At 33.9% G+C, this 21,092-nt stretch overlaps 1 protein-coding gene across 1 annotated transcript in view; it reads right to left on the reverse strand.

Annotated features, from left to right (window-relative positions):
- Positions 1 to 8,994: 8,994 nt before the first annotated feature.
- Positions 8,995 to 21,092, reverse strand: part of LOC145292142 (uncharacterized) — a 74,630-nt gene continuing 62,532 nt past the window's right edge. The window contains exons 16-18 of the mRNA XM_080138269.1: positions 18,453 to 18,664; positions 15,686 to 15,804; positions 8,995 to 9,647 (exon numbers count right to left, since the gene is read on the reverse strand). Coding sequence (XP_079994395.1) covers positions 9,457 to 9,647; positions 15,686 to 15,804; positions 18,453 to 18,664 — 522 coding nt within the window. The 3' untranslated portion in view covers positions 8,995 to 9,456. The remainder of the gene's footprint in view (positions 9,648 to 15,685; positions 15,805 to 18,452; positions 18,665 to 21,092) is intronic.

Raw genomic sequence — 21,092 nt, forward strand, 5'->3', positions numbered from 1 at the left:
GGCTGTCAATGGGGTCAAAAGTCAAGGATTTGAGCTTTGAAAACTTTACCAAACACCTCTGCCAATTTTTGGTCTAAGCACGAGAAATTTTAAATGAATGAGTATAAATTTTTAATATATATATACATATGCATATAAAGTTATTCACAGTAAATAGGACCCGGGCAAAGCCGAGCTAAACTGCTAGTATATATATATATAAATGAAATTGTCTGTCTGTGTACATTTCCCTGCCAAACTATTGTCAATTTTCAGTCTACAGACTCGAGATTTGACATAAGGAGTATTGAGATTTGGGAAAAACTTTTTAATCGGTTTTTGGCCAGAAATTTAGCTGTCAAGGGGTCAAAGTTCAACAATTCAACCTTTGAAAACTCTGCCAAACTCCTCCGCACATTTTAGGTCTAAACACTTGAAATTTTAGATGTAGGTTACTTGGACAAGGATCAAGTTTTTTAATTCGACGTGAGCCCCAAAAAAGGGTTTAAAGTTTTTTAAAAAACTTGACCTCTGCAGTCTTTACCAAATTACTCAGCCAATTTTTTGGTCTAAATATTTTAAATTTTACATAAAGTGTATTGAGAGATAGGGCAAGCTTTTTAATTAGTTTTTAACCGAAAATTTGGCTGCCAAGGGGTCAAAGTTTAAAAGATTTGCGATCTCTAGCAAACTATTTAGCCAATTTTGGATATAAATATTTGAAATTTTCATAAATGGTATTCAGACATACAGCAAGCTGTTTTGGGGCGAAAATTTGGCTGCTAAGAAATCAAAGTTTAAAGAGTTGATCTTTGCAGACTCTACCAAACTCCTCCACTAAATTTTGATCTAAACACTTATAATTTAAGATGTAGGTTACCAGAACACAAATAACACTTTTTAATATATACATATATACACATATAAAATAAAATAAAATAAATTTTTATTCTCGGCAGCATATCTTAAAAGCATATCTTATTTTTCTATTAATATTATTGGAATTTTTTCCCATTTTCCTTGTACATATTTGTGAATTATTCCACCGATGTTGGCCTATTGGATTATTTTGGACCATCTTCTAATTATGCGATTTCCTTGGATTTTACTTGTGCAAATGGAAAATTAAATAAAAATTCTTGGTCTTACATTTTACCGTCATTGGATACTTTGCCTTTGACCAGACTATCCATTCATGTGAAATCACCTTTTTCTTCACCATATTCCCTCTGCTTCAATTTTTGTTATCAAGTAAGATCTTTGACTTACTTGCAGTTTCATCAAATACTTTTCTATGCAAAATCCAATCCCGCATTTTGCTAATTTCCTACCCTCTGATAAGAAGGAAAGTATTTCTTCGAAACTTCGCGGATTAAGGACTATCCACTTATTAAGTGTTTCCTTTTCAGATTGAATATGTTTTAACTCTTTTTCAAAGTGTTTTTAACATGTTTTATTAACTATTTGCTTTTATATACACATATATACACATGTGTGTGTGTGTGTGTGTGTGTGTGCACATAAAGTTATGAACAGTACATAGGACCCAAGCAAAGCCGGGCTGAATCGCTAGTTTGTTATATTTTTGTTTCTTGATCATTTTTTTTTTTTTGTATGTCTGGATTGTAAAACAAAACCACAAAAGATTTTGGTTGTTATTGTTTTAAAGCATGTCAACCATTTTAAGGTTTTTAATGTCGAAGGTAGTAATTTTTGACGAAATTAATATGCTTTTTTTTTTTTTTTTTTTTTTTTTAAAACAAGGGAATCACCACTTATCAAGGCACAGAAACCACTCAAGCATAGGGGTTAAAGAGTGTACAGTGGTCAAAAGGACAATATAGTAATGGTTAGAAGTGTAAATTTGATAAATTGGATTACTTAAGGGGAACGGCTCATCAAGAATTTGTTTACATTGGACTTGAAGACAGCCATATTGTAGTCAGCTGGAAAGCAGGTAAACGGAAGAGATAAAGAGTGAGGGAAATTATTGATAGTATTTTCAGCCAGATGAGAGTTTCTCATGAATGTTTGGTGAGGGGGACCATAGATATAAGCTCAGACAAGCACTTGCCATGAAAATAACGATAAAACAGACAGGTTCACAACATCTCTTCTGTGAGAAAGAGGTTGCAGGGAAGAGAAAAGGGCATCTTCCACTAGGCTACGAAGTCTATTCTGAACTCTGTCAATGCAGGATAAAATCTTCCTAGCAGCTCCTTCCCAGATGTGACAGCAATACTCCATCCTTGGACGTACCAGGCTCTTATATAGGTAGAGAATTGCATCAGTAGGTAGATATCTACTGGATCGATAGAAGGATCCTTCCATTTTTTAAGCGACCTTGGCAACAAATTTGATGTACGTATTCCATTTTAGATCTGGAGTAAAGGTCAAGCCCAGAAGCTTATCAAAACATGGAGCCTTTCCAAGACGAGAGCCGGTCATTTCAATTGATGCCAGATGGGGTCAGAACGTTGATGATGTAAAGATAGAAGCTTGGTTTTAGATACATTAAAAGTAACTAGCCACTTTTTCCCCATTGTACCACATGCTCAAGATCAGAACAGAGAGAATCAGAGAGAACTTGGTCGTTTATGGCCTTTGATGTGCTGCTATAGATGGTAGTGTCATCAACAAAAATATCTACGAATGATCTAAGGATGTTATTTGGAAGATCATTAATGTAGATCAGGAGGAGAGTTGGACCCAGGATGAACTCCTGAGGGGCTCCAGCATTAATACTATGAGCTTTTGATTTCTGCCTATCAACCACAACTTTCATGAACCTATTAGAGAGAAATAATTATAATTTAAAAGACATTTCCAGCTATACTATAGCTGGAAATCTTGTGAAATAGACCTTTATGCTGTACCCTATCAAATGCCTTTGATATGTCAAGAGCAATTGCCCTAGAAAGGAAGCCTCCTCGACCAATTCACTAATCCTATGAGAAATAACTGTAAGCACATCTGCCATAGATCTAGCAGAACGGAAACCATATTGCATGTCACTAAGAAGGTTATTTTTGCTGAAGTAGTTGACTATTTAACACAGATTTCAGTAACTTACTCATAACGCACAGGAGATTTATTTGTCTGTACTGAGAGGGATATGACCGATCACGTGAATTCTTAAATACAGAACATACCGATGACATTTTCCAGGGTGTTGGGAAACAATTCTCTTTAAGACAACGCTTAAACAGATTTGTATGTATGGGAGTTAGTTCTGGTTGAAGCTTTTTCAGCACTATAATTGGAATACCGTCAAGGCCAGTTGCTTTACTGGAATTAAGATTTTTGATTTCTTGGCAACATCACGTACAGATATTTGTATATCGCATAGTGTTTTCTGATACAGGAGGAAATACAGGGGGTTGGCACCCTTGGTCGCATAGGGTACAATTAGCTGCAAAGTTTTTGGCAAAGAGTTTGGTTTTGTCTGATGCTGACGAGATTATTTCAGGTCCATTGATGATAGTTGGGATAGAGCACACGCTTCTGTTCAGGTTCCTATTTGCTATTTGCCAAAACTGTAGCTACAATTAACTATTCCATCAGGTCTGATACTATAGAGGACACAGCCTTTTTAAACATGGAATGCAGAGGTAGATCTGATATAAATGAACAGAAGCTATCCCAGTCAGCCATAGAGTATCAATATACTGTACGATGGAAAAGTACGTCTGAGAACTTATTACATTTTGTTTTTATCTTAACTAATACAACAGAGTGGTCGGAAGATCCCAGTGAAGACAGAATAGAAGATGAACATAGTTCAGAGCAAGTTGTGAGGAAAAGATCTAGGAGACTTGCATACTGACTGTCAGTATCGGGTACACAGGTGGGTTCGAGAACAATCTGAGCGAGGTCATAAGCAATGGAGAAATCGTGACAGAACCTCCCTCATCATCTGCCTTGTTTGAGTGGGTTAACCATTCCACATTGTGATTGTGATATGTCTCCACAAATGTGAATGTTAGCCGAAAGATGAGCAGATAGGATGTGGTCAATTTTCTCAGACATGCTGTTGTGGGGGCGATAGAGGGCAAATATAAACGCAGTCATGTGAGCAAGTGTAACCCATAAGCACATATAGGGTAAATTAGGGTCTTCTCGAAGTATTCCTACCACATAAAAAGCCGTCATTAAAGTAGGAACATATTCCATGCTCATGTCAACTTGGGGGGCAGATTTGGATGTTAAGTTAGAGCATCCTTTCATTCCAAACTCTTCTAGATAAATAGTCAGTCCAATGCTAGTTTCATTTAGGTCTGGTTTAGTCTCCAATTTATTGTTTTGGGCTCAAATAGAATTATAAAGTTAGATCCCTGTCCAAGTAATCTATATCTAAAATTTCAAGTGTTTACATCCAAAATTGTCAGAGGAGTTTAGTAGAGTTCTCAAAGGTCAAATCGTTGAACTTTGACCCCTTAATGGCAAAATTTCTGGTCGAAAACCGATTAAAAAGATTTTCCCAAATCTCAATAACTCTTATGCCAAATTTCGACTCTGTAGACTAAAAATTTACAGAGTTATTTGGTAGGAAAATGTAGACAGACAGACAGACATTTTCACTTTTATAGATATACTAACATTTCAGCCCGGCGTTGCCCGGGTGGTTGGAGGTGTATGTTGAGCAAAGAAAGAAAAAAAAAAAAAACGGTCAAATTTTTTTTTCAACTTTCACCCCTATTATGACCCCTTAACCTTTGTTTTGAGCTCAAATCAAGTTATTAAGTTAGATCCATGTCCAAGGAACCTATATCTAAAATTTCAAGTGTTTACACCCAAAATTCTCGGAGGAGTTTGGTAGAGTTCTCAAAGGTCAAATCATTGAACTTTGACCACTTAATCGCCAAATTTCTGGCCGAAAACCTATCACATAGATTTCCCCAAATCTCAGCACCCAGTATATCAAATTTCGAGTCTGCAGACTAAAAATTGACAGAGTTATTGTGTAGGGAAATGTACACAGACACGTTCACTTTTATATATAGATAGATAGATAGATAGATAGATAGATAAAACAAAAATATATACATATACATAAATATATATGGAAACAATTTTGTGTTTCCTGTAAACATTTTACACAAATATTATGCAAAGATAAATCATGTAGAATATTTGCATGAATATAATTACAAGTAATAGTTAACTAAAGGTCATCATCCCATAAAAAAAAACGAAATAATTAATAGGGAATTAATTAAAATGAATGTTTAAAAGAATATGCAAATTAGCTAGTGAATGCAGTTCCACAAGCCATCTATAAGAAAATTGCATTTTCTTTTTAAATAAATAGAAAAGAGGGTTTTTAATATGAATATCAATAGACACAAAAGAAAAACGAATTTATATGAGTGTGTGTATATATATATATATATATATATATATATATATATATATATATATATATATTCATTCATGATATTTGGTTTGGTTGTTATGTTTTATAGTATATAAACTCTTTTCAGGTTATTTAATCTCAAACTCAGTAATTTTGGAAAAACTTTTTTATATGCTTGAATATTTATTTATAGTGTTTGGATTGTTTTGTAGAAGAAAATTGTTTTTGACTTTGCAGAACATGATTGAGTTTTGCAAATGAAAACTGAAAAGCAAGGATTTTTAGAGCATTTTTACTCAAAAAGTCAGTATTTTCAGACAGCCTGATTTTGTAGCCTCAGATGCTCTAACTGGTATTACCATTCCAGACTAAAATCGACCTGGGAGCAACACCAACTGAAGGGAAACTCCACATTCCTCACAGGCCCCAAATGGGACCGCAACACTGAATATTTTTAAGGGTATACTTAATACCATGCACAAAAAGAGAAAGAAAGAAATGGGGAAAGGAAGAGACGGTTTTATCCCACTGCAAAGATAAATTTGTTGAAAGAGAGGGAGTTATGGGAGACAGACAGAGAGAGAGAGAGTAATGGAAGCGAGAAAGAGAATCATGAAAAAGAGAGAAAGAAGAGTAATGGGAAGAAGAGATACAGAGAGAACAAAAGATAAAGATGTGGGAGAGGGAGAGAGTAATGGGATAGAAAGATAGAGAGACAAGGAGTTGTGAAAGAGAGAGCCAGAGGATAGCAGGCTAGAGAGAGAAAGAGAGCCAGAGGATAGCAGGCTAGAGAGAGAAAGAGAGCCAGAGGATAGCAGGCTAGAGAGAGAAAGAGAGCCAGAGGATAGCAGGCTAGAGAGAGAGAGAGAGCCAGAGGATAGCAGGCTAGAGAGAGAGAGAGAGAGCCAGAGGATAGCAGGCTAGAGAGAGAGAGAGAGAGCCAGAGGATAGCAGGCTAGAGAGAGAGAGAGAGAGCCAGAGGATAGCAGGCTAGAGAGAGAGAGAGAGAGCCAGAGGATAGCAGGCTAGAGAGAGAGAAAGAGAGCCAGAGGATAGCAGGCTAGAGAGAGAGAGAGAGAGCCAGAGGATAGCAGGCTAGAGAGAGAGAGAGCCAGAGGGTGATGGTCAGAGAACCAGGGTAGTTGAGGGATATTGATGATGAAGAGTAGAGAGAACTAAAGTAATCAGAAATTTCCTACATTTTTAATTCCGCAATAAAATAAAGACAAAGAAAAAATGAAAAGAATAAAACAAATAATCATTTCATATTTTATATATTGCTTTTTTTGTTGTTTATTTTTTTTTTCTTTACAGCAATGAAAAGAAATAAGTTTACAAATTTTTGGAGTAAAAAGTGTGATATTAGCAAAAACAATCAACTGCACATTTACCAAATACATTCAGTTTCAAAATCACAATCAAATACGCATAACGTGTGTGTGTGTGTATAGAGAGAGAGAGAGTAAGTACAAAAAAAAAAAAAAAAAGCAAGCAAGGATATGTATAATGCATCCAGTTAAGGGTATTTATATATTTACATGTTTTGTATTATGGGAAAGGATTACAGGTGAATTAGATTTTAAATGATGTAAGATTTTTTTTTTTTTGTTGTGTGTAAGTGGGGTTGTTTTTTTTTTTTTTATTATTATTTACAATTCAGTGTTAAGTTTCGCACTCCTGTATTTACAAAGCCAGTGACGTCATACAAATTTTTAGTTATGGATGACCAAAACTACATATCATGTATCTTTTTAAATGCAAACATAAAAATAGCAGTTTTATTCAACAATCTTTATCTGACCTTTTTATAACAAAATTATAATCTTTATAATAAAAAGATGTTTAAGCATTTTTTTTGTTTTTTTTTTTAAATATTTATGAACTGCTTTTTCCAACAGTCAAATGAAATATATATATATATATATATATATATATATATATATATATATATATATATATATGTAACAACTTTTCATGCGCGCTCCAAAACTTTTTTTATGGGAGGTCTTCTTTTAAATCATGCATCAATTTTAAAATCAGGAACAAATTAGTCGATGGCAGCACGATGTTTGATATAAAAAAAAAAAAAAAAACAGTTCATAAATATTTTGTTTATAACAGTTTTATTTTTTATTGTTTGATGTAAAAAAAAAAATTAAAAAAAAAAAAAAAAACAGTTCATAAACATTTTTTATTATAAAGGATTTAATTTCATTATAAAAGTTCAAATAAAAGACTCTTTGAATAAAACTTCTTTTTTTATATTTGCATTAAAAAAAATAAAAATATACATGATATACAGTTTTGGTGATCTGTAGCTAAAAATTGGTCTGACATCACTTCCACTAAGTGGCTTTGTAAATACAGGGGTGGAAAACTTAAATAAAACCTACAATTCTAGTCAAGTTTAATTCCTCAAAGCACACAAGGTTGAGATTATTAATTTAAATAATTTGGATATAACAGAAAATTATATATATATATATATATATATTATATATATATTATTCAAACTAAAATTTAGTCTGAACATCAGTTCTGAAATAGTATTGATTGAAAAGATTAAAAATTTTTGTACAAATTTTTAATCTCGGTTCCATGGTTGATACATTTGTGGTTTTTTTGTTTTTTTTCGAAATATTTATGCAAAGATAATGAAAAATGTCTTCAACACAATAAGTCAACATTCTATAAAAAAGAGATTATACAAGTTATACAATGAGTAATTAAAATAGATGTATATATACAAGAACAAAAGGCTTCCATTTTGAAATAGATCCTTAGAAAAAGACTCTAAAGTTAATGTGCATGAGCAGGGGATAGGGTATATGAAGCAAATACTTGCCTTATTAAAATTATATAAAATAAAGTCAGTTTGAAATGGTTTTGTATTGAAATTGCTTTATATATATGCGTGTGTGTATGTGTGTCAAACAATAGGTAGGGTTGATTCTTAACACATTTAGAAATTTTAAGGGATCATTAGTGAGAGTGGTTTATTGAGGAGTGAATAATGATAGTATGAAATAGTCAAAGCAAAATCAGAATCGACAATTATTCTACTTTTTCTCACTAAAAAGTAATTCATCGAGCCTTGAAAGTGAACAAAAATAGAAATTTTAAATTACTCTTATTGCAAATATATCAATTAGTATTTTCTTAGTATCCTTCAAAAGAATAAACATCAAGGGCCGATTACTTGATTTATTAGATTCACACAATTCTAATGAAATGACTGAAATACATATATATATATATATATATAATATATATATATTATAAATTAGTGAGAAATTATTTGAAAAATGTAGAAAGCTTTAGAGAATTCTATAATTGACAAATGGATGCAATAGACTAAAAATTCTTTTTAAATTGTTTTTTTGGATTAAAGTTCTTAAAAAAAAAAGAAAAAGAACAATTTAATATTTATGAAAATATAAAATTTAAAAAAAAACTTTAAAGCCAAGAAATTTTGATGGGAAATTGAAGAAATTAATCATCTTCAAAGTTAATGAGGATTTGTGCCTTTAGAATTATTCTGATCCTCAAAACTAAAGAACTTTTCACAAAATAAGTTTTTTTTCATTTATATTTGATATTTAAACATGCTGCTCCAATGCACACTACTTTTAGAAAATCGTGTTTTTAAAAATAAAAAATGTGATAAATTGTTTTGTTTATTTCTTTTAAAGGTTTGTTGACTAAAAAATTGAAATATCTAATGAGAAACTCGACAGGGAAGAATAGAAAAAAAAAAATTATCTTTTAAAAATAAGCATGAAGAATTTATTAACATTTCAGATTTTCTAAAAAAAAAATTTACAAATAATTATTTGACCCATGACATGAAGCCAAAAAACACATCATACAGAAAGGGCAAAGAAGAGAAAACATTGATTCTTTCTTCTCTCCTTAAACTGTACCATTTTTCATCTTTGTTGATATGAAAAATAATGTATGTACGTGACAAATAGTTGCTAGTTTGCGTGAAGGAGAAATTATGAAGCAAAAGAGTTTTAATGAATGCTTGATCGAACAAATAAGCCAATCGTTTCCATCTAATTTTTACATTTTAAGTCATAGGATGTTAATAGAAAATGTTGAGTACAATCAGCATCCACTCAGCTAAAGATGGGGACATGTGACTTCATCATTGGACTGTCCCACTTAGCTGAACTGGTACGCTTGTTAAAGCGTGGCTTCTTTTTCACAAACAAGTCATTCAAATCAGGAATTTCAATTGGAGGGAATATGTTATCCAAATTCGGACAGTTATAATATTGTGTAATCAAACAGATCTTCAGTTCAGGACCTGAAAAAGAAAAATAGTGACAATGAAACTTAATTCATATAAATCTTTAATTGGTCTTGAGTCTAGAGTTCAATCTAATTAAAAAACAAAAATACAGAAAAATACCCATCACAGAACGAAAATGTAATTCCAAAAATTGTATACATTGATCAAACAGTTTTTTAAACTAAGAAAATCATATTTTATGAGAAGGATAGACGTTTAATAAATAAAGGGAGACAATTCGAACTACCAAGATCCAAATCAGCCTTGTAATGGTTATGATTTATTACTAAAAAAAAAAAAAAAGTAAAAGTAAAAACTGTAAATAGAAAGCATATTTTGTTTTAAATTAGGTTGAACTGTGGGCTTGCACGTTTTAGTTTATAAAAAAGTTCATCCCAGACATAAAACTAATCTGTCACGATATCCTGTTTGATCAATGTGCTTCAAAATTGTTCATTATACTTGCAGATTGGTAGCCAGTCCTCGGCTTGCAAGGCCACTAGCCATTCCTCAAAAAACATGCTCCTCTAAATACTGACTAGTGTCAATATTTATTGCTTGATTTATCAGATAAGAATTGGTGTCAACATGATTATAGGTGCATTTGTTTAATCCATATTAACTGGTAAAATATGTATTAATACATAGCAATATGTGATAGATAATGATCAAGAAATAAAATATGTTCAAGGCTCCTAAGATTAATTCTAGAATTTTCGCAAAGATCACTGGCAGGTGACACAAAAAAAGATAACTGCGAATTACTTAGGATTTCTACTCAGTCATAGCTGACTAAACGAAAGTATGCTACCCTCTCCCCTATAAAGAGTTGCATTGAAAATTTTGTGCATATTTCAGTGTTCAACAAGATACACCTGAAAAGGTTGGAGGTTACATCGACCAAAACATTGCGAAAATAACACTAAAGATGAGAACGTTAGTCCGAAGAATCTCAATACAAAAATATGACTCATAGAATCATCAAAATTTTAAATAGAAAATGTAGCCACATTTGTTTGGAATTTGAAAAATGACAAGTAAAATTTTTTAAATAATTTCAATACCAATGTACAGATTGAAGTCAACATGAGCAATACATCCATTTAATTTACAAAACTCATTGCTGAAAATGTTCAAACAGAAGAACAAAGTCTATCACAGACGCAAGGACACATTTATAAGAAAAAAAAAAGAAATGTTTATCAATATATCTATGAAAATAGTGTCCATTGTATTTTAAATAAAGAACTGACCCAAATGAGATAAATTAATAAGTACTAAGAAATGCTCAAAAAGTAATATTGTGCTACATAGCTCAATACAAATAATAAAATCACTTTGTAAAAGACAATCTTTAATTTACTCCTTCAGCCTTAGCAACTAGATAAGATTCCTTTCTGTATTTTTTTTTTTGTTGTACGATTTCTTTTGAATTTATTTTATGCAACGTTTGTTGACTTCTTTCTTTGGTGAAGAACAACTACATGTTGAAATTATTACCAGTTCTTTTCTTACAACAAAGATCATATATTATGAAGATATCCGAAAATGGAGCTATATCAAAGGGAGATCATTCTCCAGAATTCATACAGATTTTCAATGTCCATTTTCAAGGACTTTCCAGAGTTTTTTAAGGTCTTCTTCAGACAAAAGGTTCTTGCAAACAAAATTTGGGGTGTTTTACAATCCAGTGATTCGAAAAGTGGTAAAAATCAAAAAAAAAAAAAAAAAATTATGAATAAAAAAAAAATGAATAAATGTTAACATATCCAATAATAAAAACTATCTTTCAACTTACATCAATCATTTTTGGTGTTTTTTAAAGTAGTTTTAAATGCTTTTTATTTACATTTCAAATATTAACTCTTTTTATAGCTTTTAAATTTCCAACCAAGATTGCTACTGTCTTGTTATGCACTGTAATTCACTGGCCATCATGTTTATGCGTGCGATAAACAAATCTACTTCTCTGCCACCTGCCCAACCAGCCTCATTTTAGGTTATCTAGGTTATCACAATTTTTTTTTTTTTTTTTTTTTTGGAGGGAGGAGGGGGTCATTATTGGAAAGTCCCATTTGCAGAAGAAAAGGGTTTTTTTTAGGGAGTGGAGGAGGGGAGGGGGGCATTTTTATTTATGATGGCCTGCACTACCCATCCCTCCAAAATAAATTAGAAATGAAAGCAAAATAGAGAGAGATTTATTTCAATTATATTTTTTTTCAACACAAATTTTTACTGGACATAAAGAACACAATTTTCAAGGCCTTTCAAGACATTTTCCTTATTTTCAAGAATTTTTCAAAGTAATAATAGAAATAAGGCTTTTTCAAGACAAAAGTCAAAATTCAAAGACTTTTCAAGTTTGTGCAAACCCTGCTCTTGTATTCTTGTTCAGGATTGCTACTTTGGCCTTTTTGAAGGCCAAATTTCATGACTTTAGCCTTCAAAACTTGTATTTGCTATTTTTCAAAGTGGAATAACTAAGAAAAGAATAAGCAGAATATTATATAGACTTATATATACCTGGCCACGTGTTGCTGTGGCAAAGTTTGTAGAAATGGAAAAAACAAAGAAAAAAGACAAAATCTATAGTTAATATGTTTATGTTCTCAATACTTGTAGACACACAATATTTTGATGAGAAAATAAAAGTAAAAATGTTGTAGGATAAGCCTTACAAAAAGGAAGTAGTTTGGCAAACACTGTATTTTTTATTTAAAAAAAAAAGAGAAATTTTTACATTAGGTCTACCTCTACAATTTTCTTTAAAATGACTACATTTATAAGTTTTCGACTATGCTGAATAAGAAAATCTCATTTAAATTTTGCTGAGACAAGTGGTTTTCAAGATATAAAGACCTGTATTAAGCACTGTAATTCACTGACCACCCTGTTTGTACGTACACGCAATAAATAAATCCACTTTTCTGCAACTGACACTGCCTTACCCATTCTAACAACGAATATCAGTTAAATTTGGGACAAGTATCCCCACCCTCACCCCAAATGAGGTGCTTATTCCGAAAGCTGTTCTTAACATGGGGAGGTTGGGGGTGTCTATTCCAAAAGCCGTTCTTAACATGGGCAGGTGGCAGAGAAGTAGATTTGTTTATCGCACGCATAAACATGATGGCCAGTGAATTACAGTGCATAATACAGGTATTTATAACTCAAAAACCACTTGTATCTGCAGATTTAAACAAGGTATTCTTATTCAGCATAGTCAAAAGTCTATAAAAGCTGTCATTTAAAAAAAAATTGTGTAGGTGAACCAAATGCACAAAAAAAAAAAAAAAAAATCCTTATTTTCACACATATTTTACGATAGGAAATATTGCATTCAAATTTAATAAATGACAATGTTTGTAAACATTTTTGTTCTGTGTTATTGTCGCAAACTTCAGAAATCTAACAAAAGGCGTTTCTTTTTGTTTTTATTTGAGATGCCTGTTAAACTAAACACACATGCAACGGAAGTATATGAAGAGTTTGGTAAAAAGAATTTTTTTTTTTTTTTTTTAGAGAAAATATTGCAGGTAGGTAACATTTTAATTATTTATCAAGTGTGTTTTTGTAAATATGTGAGACGCATGTGTAACCCGAATACATGGAACAAACATGCGCAGGGGAAATGTAGTTGCCATGTTTGCATTTTAGTAAACGTTTATTTATAAACGGATTAAATGCATTCCAGAATAATAGAACTTTCAGAGCTCAGCCAACCAGAGTGATTGGAGAAGGAGGGGGGGGGGGCAACCAGAGTTATCCAAGAAAATCTATTCTGGCAAAAATTTACTTTCACCCTAATTTTTATGCAAATTTTTTTTATAAATCCAAGGTGTGGTTATTGAGAAAAGTGCAAACAAAAGAACAGACAAACGAGAATGAATTACTAGGTTCAATCCCTCCTTTGTCGGTGACCAATAAAACTACTTGATAAATTTATCTGATTTTTGGTATACAATATTTTCTTTTTATGAGTACATACTTAGTACAGACTGCTTTTTTTTTCCCTCCCATTGTTCATGAGGGGAGGCGGAGGGGGGGGTCTGGACAAGCATCGAAAATATAGAAAATCATTTTTAAATGAACTTGTGTTTTACCAATGCGCCTCTCCACATGTTAAGAATGATTTTCTAAAATCTTGTAAGTTTGAATTATTTGGAGTTCTCTCTTTTGTTCCTTCAGATTCTTTTCAAGATGGCATCGCTCATTCTTAAGTAATAAAATTTGATTTTGTCAATAAAAATAAAACTACCAGATTAATTTATTTTCTTTCTGTTGCAAGTACTACATCATACAGATTCTATTCTTTTTACCATGTGGGTGGGGGTGGGGCTCTGGACAAGCATTCATTGACCTTATATGAAAAGGGGGAGCGTAAAAAGGCAGATCCATATACTTCTGTTTACTTGTAAAATGTATTCTATTTACTTGAATAAAAACATTAAAAAATTTTGCACTTCTATATTATATATATTCTATATATAATGAAAAAAATTAAATTTCAAGTGAAACAAATGGTACCCATGTAATTATCAGGTCTCAAATAATAACATATCAAAAAATTACAAAAACCGATAAGATAGAAAAAATATTTATTCATGAAAAAACAATTTGTTAAAGGAAGCGAAATCCCTGCAGGGTGAAACAATAAAATTGTTGCTCTAAAGAAAACAACACTACAGCTTTATTTTAAAACTTTTCTTGAAAAAATCAATTCAGGTAACTTGATTATGTAGGAGAGCTGACATCTATCCAATATAGATGCCTTCAATTTCAATCACTGCCTCAATATGGGTCCAGCGCCAGCAGGAACTCGACGAATATTCAGCAGATGGCGCCAATCAGGCTAGCTTTGGTGTTGTGGGAGGTCATGTTAGTGATTTCCTTGATGCATAACCAAATGAAGTAGTCCAGCGGGTTCAGGTCGGGGAAGGAGAGGGGCAGTGAGAGAAAGGTACAAAGTTGTAGCACTCCTTCTCAAGTCAGGTCTGGGTCTCTTTGGACTTGTGGGCCGGCACAGAGTTCTGCTGCCATACCCAGGGTCTGCCAGTGGCCACCTGATTGCACCAGGGAATCACCACACTCTTCCGCACATCCAGGTACACTTTGGTGCTGACTTTCAATCCGACTTGGAAGATGTGAGGTGGTATGATGTGGCTATCACTTAAAACCACACCAAAGACCATAACCGTAACCAGAAACTTTTTCATCATCATCCTGGGCACGTCCTTGTTATTTGTGGGAATAGTGATGCATTTTGAGGGTGCCGGCAATGGTCCTGTTGTCATAACTTGGATTGATAGAGAGCATGAGTTGTACAGTGGCACATCTGATTTTGCTCAGTTAACATCGTATCACTTTTAGATATGATAGAATGCTCTCATCGCTCTTGGGATTTGTACACAACTGGCCAACAAGTAGATGGTCTGCAACAAAACCGGTGTTCATTAAACGGAAATGGAATCATGTTATCTTGTGTAGGGCGACAATGTTATCGTTCCACCCTGTATATTACGCTTACTAAAAAAGAGATAAGTTGACAGGGGAGATAATTAAGTTTTGTTGCTTACGTCATGTAATGAACGCAATTCAAAATGTTGGACAAATTTTATTCCTCATCTAAACTTTATTGAAAACTGTTTTTCAATAATAATTATTTTCCTACCTTATCATTTTCCGTAATTTTTGGATATGTTACTATTTGCGACATGATAATTACGATTGCTTTAATTCGAATTCAATATTTTTTCGTTATAAGAAGCACCAAAAATTTGTTTTGTTTTAAGGATTTATCCAAAGAAGTAGCTATATATACGCGGTATTCCCCAGGAATCTTTACTGTCAATAGAGTGAGAGAACTTTTACTTTTTAAGAATATATTGACACAAGTCTTCATGACTTAACAATTCCTTTAACATGCCATCACTTTCAAAGGTACCACACTTTCTCATGATTTAAAATAATCCCACCATTAAACCCTGCCCGACAGCCCACCAAAAGACATGTAATATTTTACAACAGAGGAAAATATTTGAAAAAGTTCTTACCTTGTGCCCATTTAGGAACTGGTTTCTTTGTGACTTCTTCTTCGTCAGTAGAATCATCAGATTTAAGATCCGTTATATCATAATTGTGATAGGAGCCCCTCTGAGGTGTCATATGGTAACTGTAATAAAAGAAATTAAAAATAGACATTACCAGAATTTTTTTTTTTTTTCTTCTTTAAAAACTAGCTTATCATTAAGTAAAAATACTAGGTTTTTGAAGGAAATTTTTTTTAATTTACTTAAAATAATCCCCCACTTCAGTAAACCCAAATTATAGATATATTACTGTAAAATGGATTGGAATAATTTTGGCTGGGATTTTATATGAATGGATGAAAATGTAGCCATGATATTTAAATCATAAGCACAAAAAACTTTTTTAATAAAAAAAAAAAAAAAAAAAAAAAAAAAAAAAAAAAAAAAGCAAACACCTACTTGTTCCCATTTATTTGCCTCTTCATAAAGAATGGCTTGAAACGCACGAGCAATGAAGTGAGACAGGGGGTATTACACACAATAAAGAAACCAACAGAGCAAGGGACGACAGAAAATAAAGAGAAACAGAGAGGGACAGGGCATAGTAGGACAGGCAATGGAAAGAGACTGTGCATAAGACAATTAATGGACAGAGGGAAACAGGGCATGTGAGGACAGATAATGGAAAGAGAGAGAGAGAGAGACAAGGCATGAGAGGATAATGAACGGAGAGACACAAGATGGAGAGAGACAAGGCGTGGGAGGACAGACAATGGATGGAGAGAGACATGGCGTGGGAGGACAGACAATGGATGGAGAGAGACATGGCGTGGGAGGACAGACAATGGATGGAGAGAGACATGGCGTGGGAGGACAGACAATGGGTGGAGAGAGACGTGGCGTGGGAGGACAGACAATGGATGGAGAGAGACGTGGCGTGGGAGGACAGACAATGGATGGAGAGAGACATGGCGTGGGAGGACAGACAATGGATGGAGAGAGACATGGCGTGGGAGGACAGACAATGGATGGAGAGAGACATGGCGTGGGAGGACAGACAATGGATGGAGAGAGACATGGCGTGGGAGGACAGACAATGGATGGAGAGAGACATGGCGTGGGAGGACAGACAATGGATGGAGAGAGACATGGCGTGGGAGGACAGACAATGGATGGAGAGAGACATGGCGTGGGAGGACAGACAATGGATGGAGAGAGACATGGCGTGGGAGGACAGACAATGGATGGAGAGAGACATGGCGTGGGAGGACAGACAATGGATGGAGAGAGACATGGCGTGGGAGGACAGACAATGGATGGAGAGAGACATGGCGTGGGAGGACAGACAATGGATGGAGAGAGACATGGCGTGGGAGGACAGACAATGGATGGAGAGAGACGTGGCGTGGGAGGACAGACAATGGATGGAGAGAGACGTGGCGTGGGAGGACAGACAATGGATGGAGAGAGACGTGGCGTGGGAGGACAGACAATGGATGGAGAGAGACGTGGCGTGGGAGGACAGACAATGGATGGAGAGAGACGTGGCGTGGGAGGACAGACAATGGATGGAGAGAGACGTGGCGTGGGAGGACAGACAATGGATGGAGAGAGACATGGCGTGGGAGGACAGACAATGGATGGAGAGAGACATGGCGTGGGAGGACAGACAATGGATGGAGAGAGACATGGCGTGGGAGGACAGACAATGGATGGAGAAAGACAAGGCATGGGAGGACAGACGATGGATGGAGAGAGACATGGCGTGGGAGGACAGACAATGGAAACAAAAATGTATTTAATTTGCAAACATTTTTCAAAATCCCTTTAAATCAACTGCATTATTTTAAAGGTTACCAAGTGAATTCATGCAAAGTTTCACTGTGTTTTTGTTATTTTTTAACACAAAATACATTTTATTTTGATATTATCTACAGATTTTAATTTTATATTGGTTTAAAAAGAATAATTATCATTTTATCACTAATACAAACAATAAATAATTAGATTAAAAAATTTTTTTTAATCCTTTTAGGAATTAGACTTAAATTTTTCTGATACCAATTCTGATCTGCCCAAAAAGTTCGGATTTTTCCGATTCTGATTAACTGTCCCAACATCAGTTTAGACAGTGACAAAGACTTGTGTATGAGAAATGGCAGGTATATTAAAACTTATAGCCTATCCAGCTATGAAAATTTCATTCACCCTGGTTGAGCCATTAGAGCAGAAACTATGTGTTGCTTATGAGACAGATTTTGTAAAAAAAAAAAAAAAAAAAAATACAAGTGCTGCCATATGGAATAAACGTATTGCACCAATTATTATTTTTTATTTTAATTAGATATAGTGGTTTTCATTGGAAATTATTATAGAGTTTGTTGCAGTCCATTATGATGCATTAATTCAGCTTAGGAGATATTTTACTGCAAAAATTAACCACAAAGTAATGCAGGAATAAAAGACAATAAGATGGTCATACAATATATTTAAAGAAATATAATCACGATTTAAGCAGTTATTGTGGTTCAGTAGCCAAAATTGGCATGCTCATTGGAATACAGTGTAATTGTACATAATTCTGGTTATATTGGAGCAAAGCGTTATAGCATATGAGACATTTTGACTATGTTCCGCGGAGTCATTTTGCAATGGACGGTTTTAATAACCTGAAACTTTCACCTTAGTAAAACTTGAGCAGAGAAGGGAGACAAAAAAATGTAAAAAAGAATAGTTAGGAAGAGAGGGAAAAAAAAAAAAAAAAAAGGTAACAGAATGAGGTGAGGTTTACCTATCAACGTTGGAAGTTGCTTTATTCGAACATGGGTTCAGATGCTGACCAACAGGTCTTGCCACTTCCTTCTGACAGGAGGATGATGACAATTGGGGAGCTGCTTCACAAGTAACAATAACGGACGGTTGACTGAGAACGTTAGTAATATATTGTTCTCTCTCTTGCTTCTGTTCAGCGATTTGTTGTTCATACAACAAACGCTCGCGTTCCTGCAATGCAAAAACAATTATGATCAAACAAATAAATTAAAAAATTTTTTATAAATATAAAAACATTTTTATAATAAAAAATATTTTAAGGCTACTTAATGCCAAAAGAATGGGTGTTGTAAACAATTCATAGAATACAAACTGCTATTCAACTCATAATTGTGGCACGAGTAGAATAATTTATAAGTAAATGTAATAGGTCTGATTGGATTTAGACACACGGCTTATATAATTCCATCATACATTTTGGTATCTATACGACCATTTATATACAAACCTAACCATTATAGATGCATCCTCAGAAGAGTATTCAGATTAATATAGAGGATGTATCAAGCCTTTTCTGGTTTTCTTTCCTCTGTATATTGGCATTATTATTATAATAATAATTATATATATATATATATATATATATATATATATATATATATACACACACACACACACACACACACTTTATGCATAAACTGCTTATCGGTGAACACTCATTTGTTTAGGAAATACTGTTTAACATACATTTTACATACTGGCATGTGTAGGAACAGCTTTTAGAAATTAACTTCCAAACTAATCTATCTCTCAAGTTCATTCTTAATCATGCATTCTCATGTTTTCCATAGCCTTCTGCCAACAGATCTTGCTACCTCAAGTTATCAACATATACTAACCACACAACTTTAATCTATTGTTTCAACATGACCATACTGACAAAATCTCCTGTTCTGCACATGTTTCGCTATACTTTATAAATTTACTCTTTCTTTAAGCTTATCAGACCTAAGCTTATCTTTAAAACTCACATTACATATATAGTGTATCATTCTTATATCATTTCTTTCTATGCAACGTATGTCCTCAACCGCACTGGCCAAGTTTCACTTTGATATATCATCACACTGTGTACATATTATATATTTGAAACCCAAACTTAAGACAATTTAGCTATTGCAAATTTTGATGAGGGTCAATTCAGTTCAGGTCAGGATAACCTAGGCAAACACAAATGTAACCACAAGCAGGTAGCGTAATTAAAGCGGAGGTCAAAGATCAACTCCCTAGACAAAACACGCTCAAATAACAGGTGTCAAATGACATGAGAATACAAGATGACGTCGCGAGAGAACAAATGGTTCAAGTAAAACCTGTATGAGCCATCCAAGGATGGAGTACTGTTGCCACATTTGGGCAGGAGTTGCTAGAAAGAGCCTATTCTGCCATTCTGCCTTGACAGAATTCAAAATAGCCTTTGTAGCCTAGTGGGGGGGGGGGTCCTTTTCTCTTTCCTGCAACTCTTCCCACAGAACAGATGTTGCAAGCCTGTCTCTGCTTTATTATTTTCATGGCAAGTGCTTGTCTGAGCTCCAATCTATGGTTCCCCCTTGCTAAACTTTCACGAAAAACACCCGTCTAGCGAAAACCATCATCAATAATTTCCCTCACTCTTTAGCTAAACCTAAACGTAGATTCCATGAATAAAGCTTCTTTCGTTTCCCTGCTTTCCAGCTGACTACAATATGGTCGTCTTCAAGTCCAACGTAAACAAGTTCTTGATGAGCCATTCCCCTTAAGTAATCCAATTTAGCAAATTTCCACTACTAACAATGGTATTGTCTCATTGACTACTGTACACTCGTTAACCCTTATCGAGTGGCCTCCGGGTTTTGATAAGTGGTGACTCCTTTGTGAATGAAAAGTTTATTTCATCCAAGTAAAAAAAAAAGAAAAAAATGCACACATGGCGCACACATGGAAAGACAACGAGAAGCGACTACGAAAAAAACAAAAAACAAAAAAAAAGATCAAAATGTGTAAACACCCCACGCGCACATGTGTAACACATTGATTTGGATTCTTCATCGCTCACAAGCAAGAATAAATATGAGCAATTTGATTTCATGTCTAACGTAAAATGTTATACATATACCTGATAGACACTTTCTTTGATTTACAATGGTAATGCTCTGCTAGTTAGTAATGATAGTTACATTAAATTACTCTTAATCATACTAGTGTATGTTGAACTCAGTGCTTCAATGATAACAATTGAAATGACTTATGGGAACATAGAAAATTCACAAAGAGAAAAATGAAATCTACAAAACATTATTGTTTACAAAAAAGACTGGCTTTAGCTGACATAAGTTTTATAAATAGACCAACAGTAAATCAGAAATCGAATTTGTACAAAAAACTCAAATATCTTGATTTTTGGATATGACATTTTAAAGAGAATCATTATTATCACAGTGTAAGCTTCCTAGACTTGAAGTACTTCTTATCAGGAGGTAACGATGGTTTGAATGTCCAACAACTGACCGGATTCACACGATAATAGCACCAACACTGCTACCAGGATAACGCAAGAAGAGTGGTGGTCAACTGAGGACGTGGCTCGCAACAGTCAAATCTGACTAAAAGTCATGACCGA

The sequence above is a fragment of the Euprymna scolopes genome, chromosome 13 (genome assembly GCF_053919585.1).
Source record: "Euprymna scolopes isolate OS-2025 chromosome 13, ASM5391958v1, whole genome shotgun sequence".
Taxonomy (NCBI): Eukaryota; Metazoa; Mollusca; class Cephalopoda; order Sepiida; family Sepiolidae; genus Euprymna; species Euprymna scolopes.